General features: G+C 50.1%; 1 protein-coding gene across 3 annotated transcripts in view; it reads right to left on the bottom strand.

Annotated features, from left to right (window-relative positions):
- Positions 1 to 514: 514 nt before the first annotated feature.
- Positions 515 to 13,360, bottom strand: part of CAMK1D (calcium/calmodulin dependent protein kinase ID) — a 454,947-nt gene continuing 442,101 nt past the window's right edge. For all 3 annotated transcript variants that reach the window (XM_045857651.1, XM_045857649.1, XM_045857650.1), the window contains 3 exons: positions 9,939 to 10,026; positions 8,888 to 9,005; positions 515 to 6,683 (listed from right to left, as the gene is read on the bottom strand). In XM_045857651.1, coding sequence (XP_045713607.1) covers positions 6,565 to 6,683; positions 8,888 to 9,005; positions 9,939 to 10,026 — 325 coding nt within the window. In that variant the 3' untranslated portion in view covers positions 515 to 6,564. The remainder of the gene's footprint in view (positions 6,684 to 8,887; positions 9,006 to 9,938; positions 10,027 to 13,360) is intronic.

Genomic DNA, 13,360 nt, shown 5'->3' with positions numbered 1-13,360 from the left:
AACCCCTTCCCCCAAAAGAAAAAGATAGCAGCCAGCCTTCTGCTTAGAAAAGAACCTTCCTTTGGACATCAAGAACTCAGGGCTGTGCTGAAAACACGGGCGGGTGTGTGAGCCCTCTCCACCATCCTCAGAGAGGGCTTCCCGGGCATTATAATGCCTTGGCTTTTCCTCCAGTCACTGTCCAGCTAGTGTGGTTTAAGTTTCTCTAGGCTCATCTCCAGCACCTTCTGGAGCAGCAAGGAAAAGGGGAGCTTTCCCGTCTCGCAGGGTGTTCAACCTGGGTACCCTCCACACACCCCGAAGCTGAGCTGTGCCCACTGTCTCCCCCCTCGGTGCTTCTTGCTCATTGGAACAGTGACAGGAGATATTTAGGGGACCTCAGGTGTTTCTGGGGGCTCAATTCAAACTCCTTCCTTCAGGTCCAAGTTCAGAAAGAAGGAAGAGAGCTGCTGGGACACCTGCCTCCTGCTCCACGTGCACCTCAAGGTGAGGGAGGGAACAAACCACACACATCTAAAGGTGATTAATCGTCTTTATTGGAGGAAAACAAGAAGTCATCGGTCTCATTGCCATTATGATAGAAACCTTGGTATGTGTACATGATTGTCAAGGCAGAGAATCATCTGCTGTGTAGCCCATTCACATTTTTTGCAGAGCCGCAAACCTATGAGGGCTAAACTTCTTGCAGAGTTTGTTACATGCATGGACTAAATGCACAGTTTCCCTTCTTTTGGACGAGCATGTTTTCATGGAAAAGTGGAACCAATTGCAAGCCCGGTAATAACAGACACAGGGGCATTCCTGGGTTTGACATCAGAAGCTTTTGGGAAACATGCTTAGTGCTGGGACAGCTGCAAGAAGGGCGATGACACTGTGTGTAGTGACTAAAGCCAATTGAGAAATTGCCCCAAATTTGATTCTGGACGGAATGTATCTTTTATGTCTTCCAACATGAGCGTGGGACTAAGATAAACGCTCTCTTTGAAAACGAAGCATTTCTGTTGCCATTTGGACAGCATCTCCCACCACTCTGAAGGCCAAGTGCCCTGGGGAGAAGGGCACAGACAGCTCCCTCTCCCGCCCCTCCCCTCCCAGTCCGGCTGCCAGTGCTGGCTGCACACTGCTCCCCAAAGTACAGGCCTTCTCCAAGGCCCTAGGAACCTCAGCTTGTGCAGATTAAGGTTTCCCTCTGAGGAGTAATGTATCTGGTGTTTGGGGCTTTTGAGTCCCTGGTGACATTTTATCGCTACACCTAATGCCTTAAACACTCCTCTTGTTTTCTTTTTTTCCTGTCAATAAGAAAATAAAATCACCTCTGAGTAAAATAATTCAGTAAATAATCAGAAGACATAATCATCATAGAAGTTCCCTGGAGACCAAAAGGTTAAAAATGAGTGTGGTGAATGCAGAAGCGCTTTAGTACAAAGGGTGAATGCAACAGTTTGTCCCTTTGGTGTAGAAAGATACAGAGAAGCCATTCCACACTTCGCTTTGTCCACAAAACCAGACCTGGCAGCCACATGCTGTGGGTTTGGCTGCCAAATGTGCAGCCTCTGGGTTTGTAGACGTGGGGCCCCGGCACTGCCAGTGGGGCTGCTCCTGCTGCAGATACCGGGGAGGCCGGGGTGCCGCTCTGCCCGCCTGCCTCAGGCCAGGCCTCGGCCAGCATGCAGGGCCATCTTCGCAGTGGGGCCGGGCTGCTGTGCCCACACCTGGGCGGCAGGTCGCGGGGCATGGGGACCACAATGGAGGTTTGGGCTGAGGAGGGCGTGGGCCTCTGTCTTCCTCTTTCTCCTCCTTGTGGGCTGTCTACAGTAGCTGGCTCACCTGCAGACCAGTTTTCTCGAGTCTTCAGGAAGTGTCTCTCTCCTTTTAGGATCTGTTTCCCCAGTTCGCCTTTTCCATCTGAACATTTTTGATTCTGAAAGCCGAAAGACTGGAGGGATACTTTGTTTTGCAAATGCCACGTACACTTGAAGTCCCCAACTAGAACCAGGCGCAATGCCCCCCTCCCCTGCAAAGAATGGTGGATTTGTACAGTTATACATTTGTTTTGGAGACAAATTAAACAGTGTTTTGGTCTGGAATGTGTTAAGGAAAAGGCAAACTGCCGAGTGTGAGTAGACAGGACAAGTGGCATCGTTTCGGGAGAACATGCAAAGGCTTCGTGCGCTGGTTGAGTCAAAATGACCTTCATTTCGCTGGCCAGAAGCAATGTGCGACCCTGGGAGAGTACATCTCATTTCTGTCTGTGGAAGGGGGTGGGGGAGCTGCCCTTTGCCAGTCCTTGCTTCCCCTTCTCAATTCCAAAGGAAACCCCACAGTGTGCTGTGACGATCACACAGAGTAGCGGGCATTGCCTGCAGGAGCACAGAGGCGATGGCCCAGCCCTCCAGTCTCCAGCCCTGGAGCGGTGACGGTTCGGTGTGGCCTCTCCAGTGCAAGAGCAACAGCAGCCCAGGCTCCGGGTGGGCCACGGGGCCATGGGGCCACAGGGCCACAGCCTTAACAACACCGAGTTATCCCCCCTGGGATACAGTCTTTTCTTTCTGCCCGAACCTGCTCCTGAACTGTCAAACCCCAGTGGGTTAGTCAGATTAGCTGTTGCTCCTTGAGGGAGAGGGTCAGTCAGTCCCCTTTCAGGAGGGGTCCCTTGGGCTCCCTTCGTCTCTGCTGTCCTTGCCTTTCATTCTAAAGTTGAGTCTCCCTCTCCCACCCACAATCCATCCAGGACACGCTGGGCACCAAAGTAGGCAATGAACAGGATGAGATTAGTGCTGAGCAGGTAAACTGAGTCTTAGGGTCACATGCCTAATCCCTTTCATCAGATGGTTCATGCTTCCGCAGTGCCAGCGCTTGGCCTGTTTAGCCAAGGGTGTCTTCTTTAGTTCCAAGCTGACTGCCAAGTTCCTAGGACACTATGCTAAGAGCTAGCTGAAGAGTGGGTCCCTCTCGCAGGCCAGGCTCCCGTGCCAGGGGGAGCTGCTCTGTTCTGGTGGTGGAATTTTAGAAGTGACTGGTATCACTGCCATAGTCAAGAATGCAGAGCCATGAGTGGTTTTGGGGGGGGCCTGCTTTCTGCAATTTTCTTTGAAAAGGGAATGTGAAGAGGACATATCCCCTCTGTTCTCCTGGGAGCCAGGGGCAGTAGGAGGTGGTGAAACTGCAGGGAGCAGCCTGGCGTGGCTGTCAATTCCTCTGGGCATCTTTTCTTGTGGGTGTCCATGGTCATGGGCACTTCACATGAGCAGACGCTGCCCCTCTCAGCTCCAGCTACTGCTACCTGACCCCAGCCCGACACCCCAGACGCCGGCGTGCTCTCTGAGGGACAGCAGTGAGCAGTCCAGGCTCCCGGGCCCCGGCTAGCGGCATGCTGCCGGTCGGTCTGGGGCCTGCACGTGGGCACGTGCTCACTGTTCCAGACAAGTGCTAGCTTCACTTATGGCTTCCATGGTGAGATGGAGGTCAGGGGAGCTAGGGAGGCACAGACAGGCAGCTGAGGAGGCCATTCGAGGACACTGTTTCAAATGTAATATTCAAGTGAGGAAAAAATCCACTTGCTCTGAGAAGGTGAAAGAGACCAAATGGGGGGTTTGGGTAGGGAGGAAGCCTGTGGTGGGGGCCATAGGTCCACCCTTAGCCTCAGCCACACAGCGGCTCGAGGGCGGGTATAAGCCGGAGCACGTATGAGATGCTCAGCTCCTGTTGGTGGAATTAGACTTCAGCGAGGGTCTTGGAACTCTGCCACTCACCCTGCAGGTCTTAACAAAAGGCACATTCTGGGCTCTCTTCCCTTGTGGTTATGAGACATAAGTAATACCAAACACACTTGAAACAGAACCTCTAGCCTTATACCACTCATGTTCTCCCTAAAGGTCAAAAGTTCTCCCATACAGTAATTATTTTCTCTTCTTCATAAAACAATAGGAAATAATCTAAGTCTGGTGGCATTGAGATGCTATGGACTTGCCTGATGTCAAGTTCAACCTTTGGGATGAAACCTGTCTCTATCCCCGGGCACAACACTATGAGATCGAGTCCTGACGTGTCACAGGCCAAGCACGGCCACCAGGAGCCGACCCCAACCACAGAGGGCACTGGCCACAGTGCCCACCTTTCGGCTGTTCTGCACTTTCCAGGTAAGACAGACTTTCAGACGAAGTGAATATAACATGCACACCACATAACAGCTCCAGAAAACAATACAGTCACCAGTAATAGAATTTGGCTTCAAATGTTGCCTTTCCAATGTGACCAACCGCCTGCGTATCACACACAGAACCAAGAACTGAAGACTACACTGCCCACGTTGTAGGTACCAAATTCAGGCAAATTTTCACCCCCTGATAACATCTAATTCCTTGTTTTCTTATGCTGTAGAAACTTAAATGTCCCATTATACTCGTTAATGAGCAACATCCTACTAAAACTCCTGGAGAGATGCCTACCTTTCCTCAGATTCTCTTTACATTTACAAGATTCATGCTTTTATTGCATGAAGGCTGAGGGGTGGGTTTGATGCGTATCTAACTCAATTGATGCTTGTTTCTTAACTGGGTCTGTTGTCATCTTAGAGTTTTCCAGGCCTTATACAGATTTCAAAGAGCGATAGCCTGGTTTTACTCTGGCTGCATGTGTGGCAGATGCCAAGTGGGATTCCTGCCCAGGGGCTGAGTGCCTGTGACGTGTGTGGGAACAGGAGAGACCCGCTGCCTGCCTTCCGAGCTGCTCCGATGCGACCTGCACTGCCATCCTGCAGGAGGCGGAAGGGAGCACTGAACCTGCTGATGCTGCCCACGTGCGTGTTGGGGAGGCTACCTCTAAACACGTGGCCTGGACACAGGCAAAGGTGTGCAAGTGACAGACATGGTTTGGCCCACAGGACCTGCCAAGTCTGGCCAACTGCAGGAGCGGGGCGTGAGGACAACAGTGGACCTACAGGGACACACAGACCTACAGGGACCATGCGGAATGCAGGCCCCGGGCACTGCATGGCTGTCGACGGAGAGCTTTTGCAAAGTTGGCTTCTGGAGACACCTGCCTGCTTCTATGAGACAGCATGCTTTTATTCCCCTTGAAAAGTGGTTTGCCCTGGATTTCACACTGTGCTTGCTCATCTTGCACATCTATCCACCACATGGGTGAACAATGTGGCCTGGCTTGCCCGGGCCATTGCCAGTTTTAGCACTGTGAGTCCTACACCCTGGGAAGTCCTTCAGTCCCCAGCAGACTGGGACCTTTGGTGACGCCCCCATCACAGGTCTTTGGTTTTCTGATAGCCCTGGTCAGAGGGACAGCTTTAAGCGCCAGCTGAGCCTGGCTGAGACAGTCTCTGGCCATCACTGTAGCCCGTGTCCTGCTTGCTTGGCAAGTCAACTCTCTTCACTACCCCAGATAAATGGATTCTTTTCCAACGCCATTTCCCTCTCCTCTTCCAGATAATATTCGTACAAGAACAGAGTAAAAATATGCAGAAACAACTTATGTGACTTGGAGGTCATTTTAAGTGAAAGATTAGAAATGCATTTTTAAAAAACAGAGAGAAAGAGAGATTACTTTGAAAACTGCATAGCTGAGAGCAGAGCTTTCGTGGGTTACCCCCTCATGAGAAATAAGCAGCGTGGAAAGTTCCCTTTGAGCGGAACGGTGCCTCGTTCCTTTTGTGAGGAAGGTCCTTACACATCTGCTGGGCGGGCGTCCCCTTCACGGCACGTCTTCAACCTTCAGTCTTGGGGGAACAGGCTTCTCGACTTCTCAATGCTGATGGTGAGAGGCCCCTCGATTTCTCTGGTTGGTGGGGGAGGTGTCGGAGGAGCTGCCAGGAAGGGTTTCGGCAGGTTCCCTCCTAAAGCGCCCAGAGAGAAGACAGGCCCACAGAAGCACCCAGTTGTCTTCTTAGAGCGCTGCCCTCCCAGGGTGGGGCAGAGACAGAAGGGATAGGAGTAAAGTGCTCTCTTCACCTTGGACACAGATTCTCAATCCTCATGTTAGAAACTCAAAAAATATCCAATACCTTGAAATTTGACTGGGAAGAAACAAAATCTCTTAACGGTTAACATAAAACTCTACTACCAACAAGCAAAAGATACAGGTCATGTAACCAAGAAGTACAGATTGCAAGGACACATATCTTAAAAGGAAAAAAAAAACCCTAATGCACAATATTTACCAATACTTAAATAATCCAGTTGAAACCTCTTTTTGTCATTAACGAAAAAATACAACATAGACGGTTACCTATACTGAGAAGAGCAGAAGTGACAGAAGCCGGGGAGAGGACAAAGAAAGTTCGTTCCATTAGAGCCTTGCGAGATTCATATGTACAGCACCAGATCCTATTAAATCAGCTCCCTTGAGTCAGTACAGTCTATGAGAAATGAACACTTCAGAATTGCAGTATAAAATATGGCCATAAAAAAACTTCTGTCTTCCAGTCCTGTGCAGGAAGGTGCACCATGCAAGGTGGGGTCACTCTGGAGTGGCTGGTGGCACTGGTGGCCCCTGGGGACTCCCTTCTCTGGCTCTGCCCGAGGCCCCGCCCCTGGGCCCCACCTCCAGAGCCGGTCACTTGCTTCCAGAGTGCACTGTCGTCACAGTGGTGGGCCTCGGTCTCCGCTCCGCTCCTACTCCTGAGACCCCTGACGAAGAGGAAATGAAACTACAGAGCGTGGAGGGTGCCAGACCTGCAGGGACAGTGGACACAAGGATTCACAACTTCAGAAGGAAATACTCCCCGCTCCGACTGCAAGGGTTTGTGCGGAGGCCAAACTTCCCCATGTTGGATGCTAGGTTTTACTTTCCCATAGGAAAACATTGACAGTGTGACCAGAATGCTTTCTTCTTAGACTCAACTCTTCCCTCCTTTTTTTCATTATACCTGTTTTGCATTTGACTATGACATGGTTTAGCCACCACAATATGATAGGTTCCCTTTGCTGGGCACCTACTATGTACTAGGCATCGGTGAGGTGTTAAATATCCACTGCCATGAGAACTGTTTATTTTTTACAACAGCCTCGTGAAGTCGTTATTTAAAGAATGAGTAAAGAATGGGATATACCCCCTTATGACACCTGCTTGGCGTGTGGTCTGTACTCTTGGCTAAGAAGCATTTGAGACCAGAGCACATTGAAATGGGGCTGTTTGCCGATTCCTGTGTGGACACAGCAGCCCCCGGCCTGAAAAAATTCCTTACGGACTGCAGTACAGCACTCCCCGAGCAAGGTGTGCTGGCGCCAAAGGTCTGGATGTGCATGAACCTGCTGCTGCTCAGCTCCAGTAGTGTGGCCCCCACCCCCACATGAATTTGCAGGCTTGGATGACCCATTAAATAAGTGCTCATGATGGCCTCACTGCCACAGCCATTGTATGAACCTTCAAGAAAGGATCGACTGCAGGTGCCCTTTCAGCAGAGGGTGGAGAGGATCAGGGCTGAACTGTGAATGTGCAGTGGTGTGCAATTGGGTCAGGGATGCTTGGGGAGAGTCTTGGAAAAATGGCAGGGCTGGACACTCCTGAATGAGGTGGAAGGGTTATTTAGTGATGAAGGAAAAAGCATAATGCCCAGAATGAGGCCAAGCTGATGGGTGCTCAATGGCTAGGGTGCTGAGGGCTGATGGAGAAGATCGAGGCAGCTGCTACAAAGCAGAGGGGAGCACTGCATGGCCTGAGAGGAGATTAAGGTAAAGATATGGGGTGGGGGGAGGAGTGAAGGAGATATAAGGAGAGCGTAAGTGCATGCTCAATGACGCAGCATTCCATGCTGAGGTGAAGGACAATGAGATAGTATTACAATTACTTTGATTGCAAAGCCAATGCATTTTATATAAATCAGCTCCAATGATCATTCTCATAAAAAATCTGTATGAAAAGTTCCCGAGATCAGGCTGTCACAAGCCTCTGCTGTCCCCTCCTCAACCCTTAAAGGCGACTCATAATGACAAGGAAGTCAGAGGGCAGGGAGATGGATCAGAAGGTGCCGGGGCTTTTGTCTGGATAGACAGGGACCTGGAGCAGACCCCTCAGTTATGAGTGGAAATACCCATGCCTAGGTTTGTGTGGATATACAATAATTAATTTTTGGAATGTAAATTGGTGTAGCCACTATAGAAAACAGTATGGAGGTTCCTCAAAAAGATAAAAATAGAGTACATATGACCCAGCAATACCTCTCCTGGGTGTCTACCTGAAAAAACTGAAAGCGCTTATCTGTCTATGTCCTCCCATGTCCGCTGCAGCTCTATTCACAGCAGCCGAGACATGGGAACAACCTGAGTGTCCTCTGATGGACGAGAGGATAAAGAAGATGTGGGTCATGTGTGCCATGGGATGCTACTCAGCCACAGAAAGGACAGAATACTGCCATTTGTGACAACGTGGACAGATCTTGAAAGTGTTATGCTAAGTGAAATAAATCAGAAGGAAAAGGGCACGGACCTTATGACTTCACTCGCATGTGGGATATAAAACAGACAGCAACAAACAAATCACACAGAAAACTATTAGACAAAAAGATAACAGCATTTGCCAGAGGAAGGGGAGATGAGGGAAGGACGAGGAGGGTAAAGGGGGTCAAATACGAGGTGCAAGAAGGAGCCCAGGCTTCGGGTGGTGGGCACACAGTTAAGTGTGAAGACACCGTATTATAAACATGTACACCTGAAGCTTGTATAATGCTATTAACCAACATTACCCCAATAAATCTGATAAAAAGGAAAATATTTAACGAATCAAATCATGCCCTAGGGTTGTTAGGAGTACTGAATGGGGTAAATGGTTGAGAGTGCCTGCCATACAGCAGGGACTCTGCAAACGACAGTGACCTCCTCTCTATCCCAGACCTGTCGTGAACATCAGTGGCAAAACCCTATTCTTGCTACATACGCACAATCTTTTTGGCTGGCCAGACTGAGGCTGCTCGAGACACTGGTGTTTGAACTGTCCAGGCTGCTGCCAAGGTGGAGTTTTCTCATATGTCTGACGACGGCTGTGGCATTGAATGCTTGCTACAATTTAAGAATGGAAAAAAGCAGACAGAATAATTCCAGTTAGTGAAAAAGAGGCAGACTGTCTCATATTATTTTTCCTGTTATCCTAAGTATTTTGAACTTCTGAAAACGTTCTCATGATACTCTAGAAAGAAAATGTATACTGTCCCTTCTTTCAAAAATACACTAATGTATTTGGCCCTTTCCCAATCAAAATATATTGTGGAGATAAAAAAAGAGTTTTCTTCTTATATAATACATATACAGAATAAATGCAAACCAATTCTCTATACCCTAAGAGAAGGGACTTTTACAATAAAAGGCATATTATAATAATACAGTACCTTGAAATAATGACATTTTAAAATAATTTTAATTTTCCTATCACTGGTGATTTTGCTCTATATAATAGCATTTCCTCTAAACAAAGGAGTTTGGTGGAATTAATTTAAAGGTCTCTGTACAGTTGCTCACTGCTGGCGCTTACCTCCCCGTGCTGAGTAGAATATAGGCTTTAGGCAGCCAGCTGATGGTCACAAAACCTCAATGGCTTACACCCATCACATCTTTACCAGAAAGTACCAAGGACTGCCGCTCAGATTTCCTGTCTGTCTCCCCTCGTGTCACTTTATTACAAGTCAGCCAGTCAAAGTTCCAGCAAAGGAGAAAACTGGGGTTACGCTAAGATGCATCAAATGAGTCAGAGTTGGCACTATTGCCGTTTTTGACTCACAGAGGGGCAATGTTAAATCACCGCCTTCATCCGTCTCACACCGTGATACTGCAGGCCTTCATCATTATTGGTTAAAATTAGCAAAATTGTTTGGATGAGGTTCTAGGGTTTCATGCAACACGGGTGACAGTAACCCTTCGAATAAAAGGTGCTCAAGTGATTCCAGGAGTGGTTAAACTTGCGGGGGTGGGGTGAGGTTTGATCAATGCAAGACTTACTCTCCACTTGCTCTTGGCGAAGTTCTTCCGGATCTGGGCGCTGACAGACTCGTGGATGTTTTTGCTGAGGGCTGTGTCACCCGCGATCCTGAAACACAAGTGCTTTTTCAAAAGGGTTTCTTGGGGCTCCAACGTTGGCCATGCTTTCCCAGGGGAGCCTCGTCCTCACCCCTTCCTGAGGCTGGCAGAGAGGCTGGCGTTCGCTGCCCTCCCCCGGCATGGTTCTGGTCTGACCACATGATCCCCTCCACCGCACTCAAGGTCCCAGCTCTACACACTGCAGCTGCTCCAGGATGGGCCAGCACCTTCCCAGCTGACCTCTGCCTGGCTCTCACTTCTCCTTGTTTGACCCCCATTCCTGCAACATCCACGATGACAGCACAACCTTCTCCCTCCTCCTTCCACACCAGCTTTCTACCTGCAGCGCTTCACCTCCACTGTCTTGAATGTGTTCCCTGCCCGGTCTGCCCACCGGAACTGTCCCAGGGCCTTCTTCCCAGCTTCCTCCTGCCGAAGGCTCCTCTCTCTGCTGTCTTTGGGCCCTCCTTTCCGTGGACCAGCTCACAGCCGTGGGCCCACAGCTCCCTTATGGTTCCATCCAAGCTGAACTAAGCTCTGCAGGATTCCACGCACCTACAGCCACACCCCGCCTCCTCTGTGCTCAGCGAGAGGGTTCCCAGCCTTGGCTCAGCCCTGCCCAGCACATCTGCTCCTGAACTTCCCGGATGAGCTCTCATACGTGACCACATACACTTTACGCTCAACTGGGTCCTTGCTGTTACTAGGCATTAATTCCTGCTTGTTCTTTAGCCTCCCATTAGCAAAGAAGGTAGGTTTCCTCCTTACCTCCTGTCCTTAGAGTCCCCCCCCCCTCTGGCCCCCGTCGTCCTATAACTTCCTCCCTCTGACCCCCACCCCACTTACACTTCCCTCTCTCCCTCTTCTCTCTTAGCTCATAACCTCTCTGGTCTCGGTCATCACTTGGAGGGCACTCACGGCCCATTCTTCTCCCGCACATCCCTTCTCGACCTCACACCATCCTCCCTCCACATTCAACAACTGGCCTTCCCCCCGGATTCAGAGGAAGCTGTCTTTTACACTCAGTCTTCTGGGCTTGCATCCTTCCATCTTCCCTTTCCTTTTCAGCAAACCATGAAATTCTAGGCTGACACCTGATGCCTAAGAAATAATTCCTTCCATCTTGGAGAAGTTAAAGGGCAGACAGATGCAAGGGATATGGGCCATCCTTTCTGGCCGGAAGGTATGCGAGGAAACCTGTCGTCTCCCAGACCCTGAGGGTCCTGGACACAAGAGAGCCTGGATGCAGACTATTAAGTCCACATGTTTTGGGAAGTGAAAGGAAGATGCTTTATTCAGACAAGAAATACTCCCTGGATAAAAAATATGTTCCCATATAACCAGCCTTTCACTGTAGAACGGAAAACATGGTTGAGGGACTAGATGTTCAGTTTGGGTCAGGCTGGGCCTATGTTTTGAACACAGTCTGATGTTCCTCCAAAAGCAGCTCCCCAAATAGACTCCTGACTTGTTCCCAGCAGGGCTGGGGATACTTGGGTAAGAGGACACTCAGAACCTAACTGTCATGAACCAGATTTCTACTCCCAACAACAGTCAATCACCCCCTTCCCCCAGACACACGTAGCGAGTAGAAATAGGATATCTGAGTGGGCAGTCCATCCAAAACCGGAGTGACGAGGAGGCTAGGGGGCTGCAGACATCTTCATTAGGCTCTTTCTCCTGGAGGGCTTGTGTGAGTATTTCCTCCCACACTCTTTGTAAAAGCTCCATCCTCAGAAAAGGAGGCCATTCCAACTCGCTGGCGGCCAGCTCTTTCTTGGAAACAGCCGCACAGAAGCGGTAGGAAGTATGGAACTCGAGGGGCTGAGCACGGCCACAGGGCAGACCCACGCTCCAAACCAAACAGACTGGTGAGCAGGCCGGGAGACTCCCTTCTCCGTGGGTGAGCATGGACTCAGATGGAAGGAAAATGCACACTTCCAGTTATTTTAGGAATGTTCCTCGCTCACTTCCCACAGTGCTCAGGTATGCTGTGCTAGGAAAGAATCAAGCAGGACAGATGATGGTGGTCTACAGGCTCCTGGTGGGCAGTCGTCCTGAGGGTGCAGCCGCCCTGGGCCTGACAGCACAGGATCTTCCTCCTGTGGGCACCACAATGGAACAGAGGCTGCTGCTCACCATGAGCCAGGGAGGTTACCATGACAACGTGTGATGCTCCTGATGCTCAGTGCTACTAGCTTCAGCACTATTCATCAACAGGAGACATGGAAGCTTAGAACTGGAAGGAGCCTTAGTTGGCATCTCAATTTTCCTATGAATGTACAACACCCCCAATACAGGCAAATTTCCTTATAAATCCATACACACTGCGAGCACGCACACACACACATGCACACACACATGGACAGTCACATTTCATGCAGATCTCCTACTCCCCCTGGCTTTTCAGTTTTTACCTCTATTCCAGCACTGCAGATGGCATTTATTATAAATACTATATATGTTATAAATCACACTGTGTCCTCTTCCACACAAGGAGAATCAAACTCATCTCTCCTTGCTTTCTGGTGTTTTATATGGAGGCTGCCCTACTTCTGCGGTTCCAATTTTGCATTTTTCTAGCTACTTGCTTAAGACAGGCTTGGCAATGCCTGTGTGTGTCTCAGGCAGGGGTTTCCCAGGCTCCTGGGCTGTGTCCTAATTCCAGCTTTGCTGGGTGGAGACAGATGATGGGAGGGGTCTCTGTGAATACTGAGAAGAGGGCTGCAGGTGCCACCCTGGCCTGCCTAACACATCAGGTCCCAAAGGTGGGCACAATGCCATTGCCATGGGGTGCTGTGACACCTGGGGCACCAATGCCCAGGACCATCACTTTGGTTTCCTTGTCACTGAAACTGGAGACTGAAGTTCAGAACAATCTGAACAGGACGAGCGAACCCCATCAAGGTGCTTCCCTATAACCAGAGGTGGGTTCCCACATGTCACTCGCCATATCCTGCACTCTGCCCATCAGCCAGCCACCTGCTAGTTCCTTCCGTGCACCGCCAGGAGAAAGGCAGGGCCGCAAGTGAGGGGCTCAGGAAAGATGGGCTGGAAGAAGGGCTGACTGCCTCTACGAGGAGCCCTCCCCTGTCTGGAGTGGTCTATTTTAAGGCTCAGGGAAGGCCTCTGTGACTTCCGGAGGCCTCTCCTGGCCCTCAGTGGCCTTGACTAAGCTGGACAATCAAGCACAGAATAAGAGAAGCTGCCCTCTGGAGACGGCTGATGTGCGGAGACCACGGACTCCAGGAGGGTGATGTGGACAGAGCTACACACCACTGGAACGACCGCTCCACTCTCCACCAGCTCTCAGCTGAATCTGTGTTCTCCTTCACCCGAGTAAT

This window comes from Phyllostomus hastatus, unplaced genomic scaffold (genome assembly GCF_019186645.2).
Source record: "Phyllostomus hastatus isolate PE091 unplaced genomic scaffold, TTU_PhHast_1.1 phas_scaffold_1674, whole genome shotgun sequence".
Lineage (NCBI taxonomy): Eukaryota > Metazoa > Chordata > Mammalia > Chiroptera > Phyllostomidae > Phyllostomus > Phyllostomus hastatus.
Note: the sequence above shows the minus strand (reverse complement) of the source record. Positions and strands in the feature narration are given on the sequence as shown.